Source organism: Hemitrygon akajei, chromosome 3 (genome assembly GCF_048418815.1).
Source record: "Hemitrygon akajei chromosome 3, sHemAka1.3, whole genome shotgun sequence".
NCBI classification, from domain to species: domain Eukaryota; kingdom Metazoa; phylum Chordata; class Chondrichthyes; order Myliobatiformes; family Dasyatidae; genus Hemitrygon; species Hemitrygon akajei.
Genome location: NC_133126.1, coordinates 26,158,178 through 26,173,401, shown reverse-complemented (window position 1 = coordinate 26,173,401; position 15,224 = coordinate 26,158,178). Strand labels below are relative to the sequence as shown.

At 42.5% G+C, this 15,224-nt stretch overlaps 1 protein-coding gene across 1 annotated transcript in view; it reads left to right on the top strand.

The window, feature by feature from the left end:
* Positions 1 to 15,224, top strand: part of ttc7b (tetratricopeptide repeat domain 7B) — a 470,560-nt gene that overhangs the window by 251,126 nt on the left and 204,210 nt on the right. Inside the window, exons 12-14 of the mRNA XM_073039387.1 lie at positions 9,587 to 9,701; positions 11,326 to 11,383; positions 14,411 to 14,483. Of these exons, the coding sequence (XP_072895488.1) occupies positions 9,587 to 9,701; positions 11,326 to 11,383; positions 14,411 to 14,483 (246 nt within the window). The remainder of the gene's footprint in view (positions 1 to 9,586; positions 9,702 to 11,325; positions 11,384 to 14,410; positions 14,484 to 15,224) is intronic.

Sequence of the window (15,224 nt, the reverse complement as noted above, 5' to 3'; positions counted from 1 at the left end):
AATGATCCATGTCTCTATCTAAGAGTCTCTTAAATGTCCCTAATTATCTGCTTTTGTACTGCCACACCTGGCAGAGTAGCGCGTTCCACACATCCACTACTCTCTGTGTAAAAAATACTTCCCCCTGACATCTGCCCTATACTTTCCTCCAATCATCTTGAGTCCTGAGTCGGCCCGAAATGTTGACTGCTCATTTCAGCAGATGCTGCCCAACCTGCTGAGTTCATCCACCTTAAAATTATGCCCCTTGGTATTAGCTATTTCCACCTTAGAGAAAAGTTTCTGACTATCCATTAGACCTATGCCTCTTAACCTATTTTACACCTCTATCAGGTTACTGCTCTTCAGGTTACTGCTCTTCCTCCTTTGCTCCAAAGAGAATAACCCGAGCTCACTCAACTTTTCCTCCTAAGGCATCCTGTCTGTTCCATGCAGCACCATGTAAATGTCCTTTGCACCCTCTGTAAAGTTTCTACATCTTTCCTGTAATGAAGTGACCAGAACCCAAGCACAATATTTCAAGTGTGGTCTAAACAGGTTTTTATAGAGCTGCTTATTTATCATTCGTAGAACAGAATACATAGGGAATAGGGAGAAAATTGAAGAGGATTCTTTTTAAAATTTACTTCTTTTTTTTAGCAAAATTTTAGCGGAGCTGACCATAGTTTAAGTGTGCACAGCTGTTGTTTTACAGACACCGCATCCCTTTGTGAAAGTGTCTGTGAATATATTTGCTGTCCCTGTGGATTTATTTTATTACATCATCCTTTATAAACCAAAGCTCTGCTCACCAATGTGACTGGTTTGAGCTGCTCAGCATTCTGCGAGTTCAGTATAGTTAGACTGGAACTCATTGAATTGCAGACAGTGTTGTCACTAGCGTTTCAGTGTAGAGGGGCAGGCGCAAGGCCCACAGAACATAGGTATGGTACTACTGTCTGGCAGATTAATTGATTAATCTAAATCTGACACTGCCATCTCATATAGAAGCTCTACTGCACAGGATTGAAAAAAGGTTCAGAGGATTGTAAACTCAACAACTTCATGACATAACCTCCCCACCATGAAGGACATCTAAAACAGGCAATGCCTTAGAAAGGTGTCATCCATCATTAATGACCCCCACCACCCAGTACATGCCCTTTTCTCATTGATACCATCAGGAGCCTAGAGACATAAGTGGGAATTAAAGCAACAGACACAAAATGCTGGTGGAACACAGCAGGCCAGGCTGCATCTATAGGGAAGATGTTATATACAGAGAAGCACTGTCGACGTTTCGGGCCGAGACCCTTCGTCAGGACTAACTGAAAGGAAAAATACTAAGAGATTTGAAAGTAGGAGGGGGAGGGGGAAATGCGAAATGATAGGAGAAGACCGGAGGGGGTGGGATGAAGCTAAGAGCTGGAAAGGTGATTGGCAAAAGTGATACAGAGCTGGAGAAGGGAAAGGATCATGGGACGGGAGGCCTAGGGAGAAAGAAAGGGGGAGGAGAGCACCAGAGGGAGTTGGAGAACAGGCAGAGTGATGGGCAGAGAGAGAGAGAAAAAAACAAACAACTAAATATGTCAGGGATGGGGTAAGAAGTGAAGGAGGGGCATTAACGGAAGTTAAAGAAGTCAATGTTCATGCCATCAGGTTGGAGGCTACCCGGCCGGTATATAAGGTGTTGTTCCTCCAACCTGTAGTGGGAACTCAACAATTTAGGAATGCTTCTTTCCCTCTACCATCAGATTTCTGAACATACAATGAACCCATAACACCACCTCACTATACTTGATCTCTTTTTGCAGTACATTTTTAACTTATATACTGTATATATCTTTCCTTACTATAATTTATAGTATATTTTATTAATTGCACTCAACTGCTGCCACAAAACTACAAGAATAACAAATATGTCAGTGATAATAAACCTGATTCTGATTTTGATTCTCCTACTAGAGCTGAGGGCCTCTGCCAAAAGAGGGAAATGAGAGCATGAGAAAAGAACCTGAAAAGGGGAGGGAATTACATTTTTCACAAAGCAGTCAGAGCCTAATAAGTTTCTTATTGTTTGACAGAAATAGGCAGATACTTGGAAAATCCCACTTGAGTCCTGACATAGATTGGGAGGCTACTTCATCGAGCATCTTCGCTCCGTGTGCCACAAAAAGCAGGATTTCCCAGTGGCCATCCATTTCAATTCTACTTCCCATTCCCATTCCAACATGTCAGTCCATGGCTTTCTCTGCTGCTAGGATGAGGCCACACTCAGGTTGGAGGAGCAACACCTTATATTTTGATTGGGTAGCCTCCAACCTGGTGGCATGAACTGCAGAGCCAAGGACTCCAGAGGCAACATGTCCTGGGGTTGGAGGTATAGCTGTGTGAGTGAATGAGTGGGTGGCTGGGACGGAGGCAAGAGTCTTGTTTTGCTCTTCTTGTTGTGTTTTTTTTTGCTTGTATTGTTCTGCTAAACATTGTAGCATGTTATGTTGGCAGTGGCATGTGTGGCGACCCTTGTGGACTGGCCCCAGCCTTCCCTAAGTGTTGGGTGTTAACACAAATGACATATTTCACTGTATGTTTCAATGTACGTCATAGGGTCATAAAGCGCCACCGCACAGAAACAGGTCCTTTGGCTCATCTAGTCTATGGTTAATAAAATGAGGAGAAATTTCTTTGGCCCAAGGGTGGTAAATCTGTAGAATTTATTGCCACAGATGGCTGTGGAGGCCAAGTTATTTGGTACATTTAAAGCAGAGGTTGATAGGTTCCTGATTATTAAGTGTCTCAAAGGTTATGGGGAGAAGGCAAGAGAATGGGGTTGAGGGGGGTAATAAATCAGCTATGATGGAATGGTGAAGCAAACTTGAGGGGCTAAATGGCCTAACTCAGTTCCCTTATCTTATGGTCTATTTGTGAAGGAATGGAATTAGTCAGTACTGCTGAAACATTCTCTCTCCAGTTTCAGTGATTTCTGGAGAGGGCGAGGCAAGTATTGCTTTATTCAAATATCCCAGACGACACTTCGGAATAATATAACACTGCAGATTCTTTAGCTCATTTTCAAAGACAGATAGGAGGACAAAGTGAAATGGAATGTGAATGTTTTGTCTATTGCATGGTGTATTTTAATGCAGAATTAATCATTACCTAATTGGGTGATCTTCCAAGTTGGTATTGTTGAGGGGGATACACATATTAATGAGTTGCTGAGTGAAGGCACCTGAACTAGTGGTATAATTGGACACACAGCCTTTAACTTATGATAATAAATGACTTATGTGCCTTGTCATTTGTAGGCACACGTTAATTAAATTTGGATTAAGGAAGAAACTGAAGTATTTCAAATGATTTCGGCCTTTGGGAAAAAAATCACATAAAAGATATCTCTCCCTCTCCCTTTTTCCCCCTCCCTCTCTCCCCTCCCCTCCCTCTCCCTCTCTCTCTCTCCCTACCTACCCTTCCCCTCCCCACTCTCCCCCCTCCCCTGCCCCCTCTCCCCCTCCCCATTTCAGTGGCCACCCATTTTAATTCCACTTCTCATTCCCATTTCAAGTCAAGTCAAGTCACTTTTATTGTCATTTCAACCATAACTGCTGGTACAGTACATAATAAAAATGAGACAACATTTTCTCAGGACCATGGTGTTACATGACACAGTACAAAAACTAGACTGAACTACGTAAAAAACAACACAGAGAAAAAAAACACTCAACAACTACACTAGACTACAGACCTACCCAGGACTGCATAAAGTACACAAAACAGTGCAGGCATTACAATAAATAATAAACAGGACAATAGGACAGTAAGGTGTCAGTCCAGGCTCTGGGTATTGAGGAGTTTGATAGCTTGAGGGAAGAAACTGTTACATAGTCTGGTCGTGAGAGCTCGAATGCTTCAGTGCCTTTTCCCAGACGGCAGGAGGGAGAAGAGATTGTATGAAGGGTGCATGGAGTCCTTCATAATGCTGTTTCAATATCTCTATCCATGGCCTCCTCCAATGTCATGATAAAGCCACACTTAGATTGGAGGAACAACACCTTAATTCCATCTGGGCACCCTTCAATCTGATGGCATGACTATCGATTTGTCCAACTTCCGATAATGCCTCCCCACTGTCCTTAACCATTCCCCATCCCCATGTCCCTCTCTCACCTTATCTCCTTGCCTGCCAATTGCTTCCCTCTGGTGCTCCTCCCCCTTTTTCTTTCTTCCATGGCCTTCTGTCCTCTTCTATCAGAATTACTCCTCTGCAGCCCTGTATCTCTTTCACCAACTTCCCAGTTCTTTACTTCATCCCTCCCTCTTCAGGTTTTACCTATCACTTTGTGTTTCTCTCTCTCCTCCCTTTACCTTTTAAATCTACTCCTCAGCTTTTTTCTGCCAGTCCTGCTGAAGTGTCTCAGCCTGAAACATTGACTGTACTTTTTTCCATAAATGCTGCCTGATCTTCTGAGTTCCTCCAACATTTTCTCTGTGTGTGTGTGTTTGTGTGTGTGTGTGTGTGTGTGTGTGTTGCTTGGATTTCTACCATCTGCAGATTTTCTCTTGTTTTTGACAAATAAAGTTAATCTTTTTATCTTTTAAGTAATTGATTGCCCAGCTAATCATATCAACAACAACAATGGGATCTTGTGTGCTCAACACAATTGCACTTTTGAATTGCAGTCAACAAAATTCATTGTTTATAACCTTGGAAGGACTATCAAACCACCAATTACATAAACTCACATACGTCATGATTTTTTTTGCGGCTACAGCAGAGTTCAATACATAAAATTACTACAGTACTGTGCAAAAGTCTTAGGCATCCTCGATACATATATATGCCTAAGACTTTTGCACAGTACTGTATGGGTTGGGTTTAGTGAATAGTGGGCATGCTATGTTGGTGAATAAGTATGGCGATACTTGCAGACTGCCTCCACAACATCCTCAGACTGTGTTGGTGTTTGACACAAACAACGCATTTCACTGTGTGTTTTAATTTACGTGGCAATAAAGCTAATCTTTAATCTTTTCGTTAGATTCTTGCAATAGGCAGAAAGTGGAACTGGAGGACAACTGTTGGGTGACCTCCTCTCTCTGATTCTGTTACTGCATTCACGTTGACCCAAGCTGGGATTCTAGCATTTCGATAGAAGAATCCGCTAAAGAGCCAGTTCTCAAGATAACTCATAGACTAAGGGGAAGACAGTTTTAATTCTGTATTCTAGCAGCCAATTGACAATTGTCCACAAGGGGCATTATTGAATCACTTTGTGATGGGGTCACACTTATAATCCCCCAAATTGTTGCTGCATTCCTGAGAGTGACATGTTGGTGGGATTATCAGTAACAAAGTAGTTTAAAACCTTGTAGGTCGAGAAAGGGAGATAAACCACATCTCAGAGTGTTTTATTGACCTGCAGTTGTGCTTCAGCTCTGAAATCCAAATAAGAGAAAGCATGGATGGCGCGTTATTGTAATGGCTAACGCAATGCTATTACAACACCAGCAATCATTAGTTCAATTCACACTGTTAACTGTAAGGAGTTTGTTATGTTATCACCATGACCATTTGGATTTTCTCCGAGTGCTTCAGATTCATCCCACATTCCAAAAGTTCATATACAGGTTAGTAGGTTAATTGGTTACATGGATATAATTGGGCAGCATGGGCTTGTTGGGCTGGAAGGGCCAGTTATAGGACCATATAGAACTGTATATCTTATATAAGGTTCCACTCATATAGCCTCAGTCGACAAGCTCTCCAGTCTGTCCTGTCTGAGCACTGCTGTGACATTTTCCCTAACAAATAACACAATCATTTCAGACAGACAGACATATTTTATTGATCCCAAGGGAAATTGGGTAATTTCCCTCAAAATTTCCCTCAAAATTTCCCTTTTAATCCCACCCACTAAAACATGTCTAAAACAACAGAAGCCTGAAAGGGATAGAGCGGGGGGATAAAGGGGAGGAGGGGTGGCATTACTGGTCAGGGATACAATTACAGCTGCAGAAAGGGTGGGTAATGTAGCAGGATCCTCTTTTGAGTCAGTATGGGTGGAAGTCAGGAACAGGAAGGGAGCAGTTACTCTATTGGGAGTATTCTATAGGCTCCCTGGTAGCAGCAGAGATACCGAGGAGCAGATTGGGAGGCAGATTTTGGAAAGGTGCAAAAATAACAGGGTTGTTATCATGGGTGACTTTGACTTCCCTAATATTGATTGGCACTTGATTAGTTCCAAGGGTTTAGATGGGGCAGAGTTTGTTAAGTGTGTCCAGGATGGATTCCTGTCACAGTATGTTGACAGGCTGACTAGGGGGAATGCCATACTAGATCTAGTATTAGGTAATGAACCGGGTCAGGTCACAGATCTGTCAGTGGGTGAGCATCTGGGGGACAGTGATCACCGCTCCCTGACCTTTAGCATTATCATGGAAAAGGATAGAATCTGAGAGGACAGGAAAATTTTTAATTGGGGAAGGGCAAATTATGAGGCTATAAGGCTAGAACTTGCGGGTGTGAATTGGGATGATGTTTTTGCAGAGAAATGTACTATGGACATGTGGTCAATGTTTAAGGGTCTCTTGCAGGATGTTAGGGATAAATTTGTTCCAGTGAGGAAGATAAAGAATGGTAGGGTGAAGGAACCATGGGTGACAAGTGAAGTGGAAAATCTAGTCAGGTGGAAGAAGGCAACATACATGAGGTTTAGGAAGCAAGGATCAGATGGGTCTATTGAGGAATATAGGGTAGCAGTAAGGAGTTTAAGAAAGGGCTGAGAAGAGCAAGAAGGGAGCATGAGAAGGCTTTGGCGAGTAGGGTAAAGGAAAACCCCAAGGCATTCTTCAATTATGTGAAGAACTAAAAGATGACAGGAGTGAAGGTAGGACCGATTAGAGGTAAAAGTGGGAAGATGTGCCTGGAGGCTGTGGAAGTGAGTGAGGTCCTCAATGAATACTTCTCTTCGGTATTCGCCACTGAGAGGGAACTTGATGATGGTGAGGACAATATGAGTGAGGTTGATGTTCTGGAGCATGTTGATATTAAGGGAGAGGAGGTGTTGGAGTTGTTAAAATACATTAGGACGGATAAGTCTCTGGGGCCTGATGGAATATTCCCCAGGCTGCTCCACGAGGCAAGGGAAGAGATTGCTGAACCTCTGGCTAGGATCTTTATGTCCTCGTTGTCACGGGAATGGTACTGGAGGATTGGAGGGAGGTGAATGTTGTCCCCTTGTTCAAAAAAGGTAGTAAGGATAGTCCAGGTAATTATAGACCAGTGAGCCTTACGTCTGTGGTGGGAAAGCTGTTGGAAAAGATTCTTAGAGATAGGATCTATGGGCATTTAGAGAATCATGGTCTGATCAGGGAGAGTCAGCATGGCTTTGTGAAAGGCAGATCGTGCCTAACAAGCCTGATAGAGTTCTTTGAGGAGGTGACCAGGCATATAGATGAGGGTAGTGCAGTGGATGTGATCTACATGGATTTTAGTAAGGCATTTGACAAGGTTCCATATGGTAGGCTTATTCAGAAAGTCAGAAGGCATGGGATCCAGGGAAGTTTGGCCAGGTGGATTCAGAACTGGCTTGCCTGCAGAAGGCAGAGGGTCGTGGTAGAGGGAGTACATTCAGATTGGAGGCTTGTGACTAGTGGTGTCCCACAAGGATCTGCTCTGGGACCTCTACTTTTTGTGATTTTTATTAACGACCTGGATGAGGGGGTAGAAGGGTGGGTTGGCAAGTTTGCAGACACAAAGGTTGGTGGTGTTTTAGATAGTGTAGAGGATTGTAGAAGATTGCAGAGAGACATTGATAGGATGCAGAAGTGGGCTGAGAAGTGGCAGATGGAGTTCAACCTGGAGAAGTGTGAGGTGGTACACTTTGGAAGGACAAACTCCAAGGCAGAGTACAAAATAAATGGCAGGATACTTGGTAGTGTGGAGGAGCAGAGGGATCTGGGGGTACATGTCTACAGATCCCTGAAAGTTGCCTCACATGTAGATAGGGTAGTTAAGAAAGTTTATGGGGTGTCAGCTTTCATAAATCGAGGGATAGAGTTTAAGAGATGTGATGTAATGATGCAGCTCTATAAAACTCTAGTTAGGCCACACTTGAAGTACTGTGTCCAGTTCTGGTCACCTCAGTATAGGAAGGATGTGGAAGCATTGGAAAGGATACAGAGGAGATTTACCAGGATGCTGCCTGGTGTAGAGAGTATGGATTATGATCAGAGACTAAGGGAGCTAGGGCTTTACTCTTTGGAGAGAAGGAGGATGAGAGGAGACATGACAGAGGTGTACAAAATATTAAGAGGAATAGACAGAGTGGACTGCCAGCGCCTCTTCCCCAGGGCACCACTGCTCATTACAAGAGGACATGGCTTTAAGGTAAGGGGAGGGAAGTTCAAGGGGGATATTAGAAGAAGGTTTTTTACTCAGAAAGTGGTTGGTGCGTGGAATGCACTACCTGAGTCAGTGGTGGAGGCAGATACACTAGTGAAGTTTAAGAGACTACTAGACTGGTATATGGAGGAATTTAAGGTGGGGGGTTATATGGGAGGCAGGGTTTGAGGGTCGGCACAACATTGTGGGCCGAAGGGCCTGCAATGTGCGGTACTATTCTATGTTCTATGTAACTTTGATCTGCCAGTCCTGCCCCTCACTAATGGCTGCAATATAATAATTTCATATGCTGGATCTCTTTAAAAAATGATTTAACAGTTTAAAAAATAAAATGTTTAACTCCATGACACATCAACATACATCAGAATAAACCAGACACTTTTACTTTTCAGATTATACAACAGCAGAATAGATTGCTGTAATAATAATGCTATGTTTAAGATACCAAGGACATTCTGGAACATCACCGTGAAGCCAGAATTTCAGCTAGGTTAGAAACCATATAACTGAGCCTATGTTTAATTTCCTGACCACAGCCAAGGAAGCAGTAAGCTTTACACAAAGAAATTAAAGAAAGGTATCAGATTTGTACAGCTGCATGAGAAGATAATGGGCAGTCATGAAAAAATGTGGACTCTTTAGCCAACAAATGACAGATTTGCTGAATAATTACACAGCGTAGTAGGATATTAATGTATCTGATGTTCCACAAATGTTAATAACAAGGACTTGAACCTGTTGAAGCTAACATGAGAAGAAAATAGTATTTGTAAGAGTAACAACATTAAAATCATACAATCTTCAGCACCCTTTGTTTTCCACACAGCATTTTAAATAATACATATATGATTATTTATTTAATTTTGTTTGTACAGTGTGTCTTTTGCACATTTGCTGTTTGTCAGTCTTTGTGTGTAGTTTTCATTGACTCTTTGTCCTACTTGAATGACTGTAAGAAAACGAATCACAAGGTAATACATGGTGACATATTCATACTTTGACAATAAATTTACTTTGAACTTTAAACTTGTTACTGGTGCTATTGTAATAATTTTCCTGAAGGATTTTATGTCTGATTTGAACAGAATCAATAAATAGTGCAAATGAGAATTTCTGCAGTGGTATATAACATTGTCTTTTTTTAATTATCAGGTGGATTTTTTTCCTTTTAACACGATTCTTATCTTTATCTTTGTTCTGAAGTTGGGAGAAGCAAAGCAATTTGCTGAAATGGTGACTGAGATCAATGAAAAACCTGAGTTTCGAGCAAAAGGCTTCTTGGCTCTTGGCTTAACTTACAGTCTACAGGCCACGGATGGTAAGGATATATTCAAAACCCGTAAAGCTTATTAACCTGGCATTATGGTATATGCAGTGTCACACTCTTATCCTTGGTATTGCCAGCCTGGTGAAAATGGTGATTGTCAACGTGTCAGGCTAGATGTAGGTCAGCTTCCCAGCCTCCCTCCACTTTTGTGAAGAGGTTAGCCTGATTTACAACAATGACAGCTTTCTTATCACCACCCTCACAAGCCCTGACCATGACCCTCCTGTTCCAGCACCCACCCTGAACGCCTCATGTACCTCCAACAGGGCCCATCCCTTTAAATTCCTTCCAGCTCATTATCTCACCCTATCTCTCAGCCCTACATCTTCCAACACCACCTCAACATCTCCAGCATTCCCACCCACTGCATCCTTCCACCATTGGCCCCTGGTGCCCAGGCTCATTGCTGGTCCTGAGGCTAGTCTCTGTTGCCCTGATCTATATCCACAAGGTCTATTGTGGGCATACTATGTTAGTGCAGGAATGTGTGGCGATATTTGCAGGCTTCCCCCAACACATCCTTGGGTGTGTTGGATTGTTAATGCAAATGATGCATTTCACTGCATGTTTCGATGTATGCATGATAAATAAATGAAACGGAAATCTGCAAGGTTCCTACTCCCAACTGGTTATTTCTTAAAGGATAATCCCCTGACAGTTAACTTTCCTCCTCTAACCTCCAGGAGTTTAGAGGAGGGTTAACTTGATGGGCCAAATAGCCTAATTCTGCTCCTATCTCTTTTGGAGTTTGCCACCAAGCTTCCAACTGAGTTTAGTAGTGGCATGCATTTGAACAATCTAAATCTTGTCATTATCCTTAATAAATCCAGTAGGTATGAGCCTTGCATTTCTTCACCCTGTCCCCTCTCTCCCCCAATACCCTGGAGTTTTCATGCCCCCTGTTTCAAATTCTCATCATTGGAAATGCTGCACCTCTCCATTTTGAGACATTATAGTCAAGGGCTGTAATTTTCCAAACCTGGGTGAACATATCAGAAAAGGTTTCATGCCATCAGTCACCTCCCTACAAGAGCACCCCTGACTTATAGGAGTATTAACAGATACAGACCACAGTACTACCCAAACAGCACAGCTGCGCTATTTCATCCCTAACATGTTCGAGCCCTCATGGTGCTGCTGTCTAATCCATCTTCCAAACACGGGAGGTTAGCAGTTAGCATATTGCTATTACAGCGCCAATAACCAGGTTCCATTCCGACACTGTCTGTAAGGAGTTTTATGTTCTCCCCACGACCGCTGGGTTTCCTCCGGGTGCTCCAATTTCCTTCCAGATACCAAAGCCGTACGGGTTTGTTGCTTAATTGTTCACATGGGTGTAATTGGATGCCACTGGCTCATTTGGCCAGAAGAATCTGTTCCCATGCTGTATCTCTAAATAAAAATTTAAAAATTAGGACAAAAACATCCTGAAAAAAGCTAATTTAGAGGTGTATGGAGAGCTATGGTCAGAGAGCAGGCAGATGGGACTAGGCAGAATAATAGGTCGGCATGGATTAAGTGGGCTGAAGAGCTGTAGTGCTCAATGTCTCTATATCTGGTTTACACACATCCTATGAACATTTTATTAACAACTTATTGATCTTTTTTCCCAAAGCAACGTTGAAAGGAATGCAAGAAGATCTCCAGAAAAAGGCACTGCGAGCATTTCAGAGGTGTGCATGATTTTTTTAAAAAGGATATATAAATCTAAGTGTTGGACTAGCTGCAACACAGTGTCGCCATGACAACTAGAATGGATGAGACATTTTACTTTCAAGCTTTACTTGCACAGCACTTCTCTGAGCTACTACTCCAGATTAAGTGCTAGTGAATTGCTGGCAGTATGAGACCTATTTTTGAGCTTAATTGGAGCTTGTATAGCAATCTGATAGTTCATACATGGAATAAGAAAAAATGATAAATTATACATAGAATAGTGCAGCACATTACAGGCCCTTCGGCCCACAATGTTGTGCTGACCCTCAAACCCTGCCTCCCATATAACCCCCCCACCTTAAATTCTTCCATACACCTGTCTAGTAGTCTCTTAAACTTCACTAGTATATTTGCCTCCACCACTGACTCAGGCAGTGCATTCCACGCACCAACCACTCTCTGAGTGAAAAACCTTCCTCTAATATCCCCCTTGAACTTCCCTCCCCTTACCTTAAAGCCATGTCCTCTTGTACTGAGCAGTGGTGCCCTGGGGAAGAGGCGCTGGCTGTCCACTCTGTCTGTTCCTCTTAATATCTTGTACACCTCTATCATGTCTCCTCTCATCCTCCTTCTCTCCAAAGAGTAAAGCCTTAGCTCCCTTAATCTCTGATCATAATCCATACTCTCTAAACCAGGCAACATACTGGTAAATCTCCTCTGTACCCTTTCCAATGCTTCCACATCCTTCCTATAGTGAGGCAACCAGAACTGGACACAGTACTCCAAGTGTGGCCTAACTAGAGTTTTATAAAACTGCATCATTACGGGAAGGAATCCTGGGAAGTTCTTCTGTTCACCAAGGGATTGATGTCAGCACTGAGAAAAGGGAACAGACTTCTTTAACTTCCGTTAATGCCCCTCCTCCCCTTCTTACCCCATCCCTGACATATTTAGTTGTTTGTTTTTTTCTCTCCCTCTCTCTGCCCATCACTCTGCCTGTTCTCCATCTCCCTCTGGTGCTCCCCCCCCCCCCTTTCTTTCTCCCGAGGCCTCCCGTCCCATGATCCTTTCCCTTCTCCAGCTCTGTATCACTTTCGCCAATCACCTTTCCAGCTCTTAGCTTCATCCCACCCTCTCCGGTCTTCTCCTATCATTTCACATTTACCCCTCCCCCCACTACTTTCAAATCTCTTACTATCTTTCCTTTCAGTTAGTCCTGACGAAGGATCTCGGTCCAAAACGTTGATAGTGCTTCTCCTTATAGATGCTGCCTGGCCTGCTGTGTTCCACCAGCACTTTGTGTGTATTGTTTGAATTTCCAGCATCTGCAGACTCCCTCATGTTTGCTCAACAGATTTACAGGCTTCTTTGAGGAACAACACCCACAAAGTGCTGGAGGAACTCCATAGGTCAGGGAGCATCTATGGATGAGATAAATAGTCCATGTTTTGGGGTGAGATCCTTCATCAGAACCTTCCTTCTTCTGATTCTGAAGAAGGAATTAAGGAAAATTTTACTTCCCACCACCACCTTCCATTTCCAACTGAAATAGTGATCCACAGTCAAAAGATTGCTAGAGAGATATGAGAGTACAAATACAGTAATGTAGAGCAACAATACTGATGCAGCATTTTGACCCAAAATATCAACAATTCTTCAATTCTTCAACCCCCAGTGACATGCTGCTCAACCTGCTGAGTTCTTCCAGCAGATTGTGTGTTAAAAGTTCACTAAACCTGCTGCAAAGCTCAATTAAATTGCTCACCTAATTCCAGGGTTTACCAAAGTGCTGCCTAGATTAAAGAGCATGATCTTAAGAGGATAGGTTGAGTCAGCTAGGGCTTTTCTCTTTGGAGTGAAGATGGATGTGAGGTGGCTTGATAAAGGTGTACAAGATGGTAAGAGGCATAGAGCAAGTGGACAGCCAGCGATTTTACCAAGGACTGAAATGGCCAATATGAGGGAGCATGACCTTAAGGTGGAAATTTCAGAGGAAAGTATAGGAGAGGATGTCAGAGTTTCACACAAAGGGTGGTGGGTGTGTGGAACATGCTGCCAGGGATAGTGGTAGGTATAGTAGAAGCATTTGAGAGGCTCTTAGATAGGTACATGGATGAAAGAAACATGGAGAACTATGTTGAAGGGAAGATTTAGATTGATCTTGGAGTTGATTAAAAGGTTGGCACAACATCATAGGCTGAAGGGCCTATACTGTGCTGAAATGTTCTATAGTTCTGTGCAGTATTATTCTATGTTCTAATTTACCCACTCTTGCTGATGTAGAATGATTCATTACCTAGTCTATGTTACATAAGCCTGTAAGTTGCTTATTTAGTACAGAACAGTGCCTATTGGATTCTCAGTGTCAGTCAAGTTGTTCATAAGGCATAGTGAAGTGAGTTGCTGATATCCAGCGGCTGCTGGGTTGTCTACCTGGCCCAATGCAGTGTCTTCTGATTTGTCCATTTAGGTTAGTGCATAGTCATTAGGTTGCTTGTGTAGCTTTGTGTTGCATCCACTCAGTTACCCATCTAGCACAGTCCATACACTTGTCTTATTCATTGAATTGTCTGTTCAGTTCAGTGCAGTATTGGCTGGGAAAAGATGCACCTGCTGAATATCTCCAAATTGAAATGCTGGGAACACTCAGCAGTCCAAGTCAGTATATCCGGAGAGACAAACAGGGTAATATTTCAGGTGGGTCACCTGACCTTAAACACTATCTCTGTTTCCCTTTCTGGAGACACTGAGTATTTCCAGCATTTTGTTTTCACTAGAGCACAACACAGCATCCATAATATAGTGCCTGTGGCATGGTGGATGTACATATGTGCAAGGAAAGGCATATGAGTGGGGTTTGTTATAAAAAATACAAGGATTAGAGTTTCTGATGAATTGATGTTTCATAGATTGTAAATAACAGGAAACAGCATTGGACTTCTGTGGTGCTCAACTCCAAAGAAGTGACTTCTTTAGTTTAGTCAAAACCAAATTTTCCTACTCATTGTTGACTCTTTTGTTGCTTTTATGCTTCTGCACCCCAGGGCATATGGGTTGTCACCAACTGATCATCTGGCTGCGTTCTACCTGGCTCTTCAACTTGCTATATCAAGGCAGGTAAGAACTGGGCCTTGCCTTTCTTTCTTTGACATGTTCAGTTATATGTGACTCTCTCGATATGGTACAGTGAGAAATTTTTTAAACCATAAGACACAGGAGCAGAGTTAGGCCATTCAGACCATCAAATCAGCCCTGCCATTACATCATAACTGATTTAGTTTCCCTCTCAGCCCATTTTCCTGTATTCTTCCTATAATTTTTGATGCCTTACTAATCAACAACCTATCAACCTCCACTTTAAATATACCCAATGACTTGGCCTCCGCTGCTATCTGTGACAATGAATTCCACAGATCAACCACCCTCTGGATAAAGAAATTCCTCCTCAACTCTGTTCTAAAGGGACGTCTTATTCTGAGTCTCTGATACTAGATTCACCCAGTATTGGAAACATCCTATGTCTGCTCTATCAAAACCTTACAATATTCAAATGGTTTCAATGAAATTGGCTCCCCCATTCTTTTAATCTTCAGTGAGTATAAAGTCAAAGCACTAAACTAAAGCACAGATACCAGCCCTTTGACCCAGCACATCCTTGCTGTTCCTTATTGCCTAATCTACACTAATATTGCTTATTGGAGCAATGTGACAACAGAACATTGTAGAGGATAAGCTATTGAAGCAACAGTGCAAAAATGGAGTTCCAAAGCTATTTTTGGAATATAATGAAGTGAATTTAAAAATCTGGTGATCTTGTGCTCTCAAAAGGTGCTTTGTTGTTGTAAAAAGTCATATCAT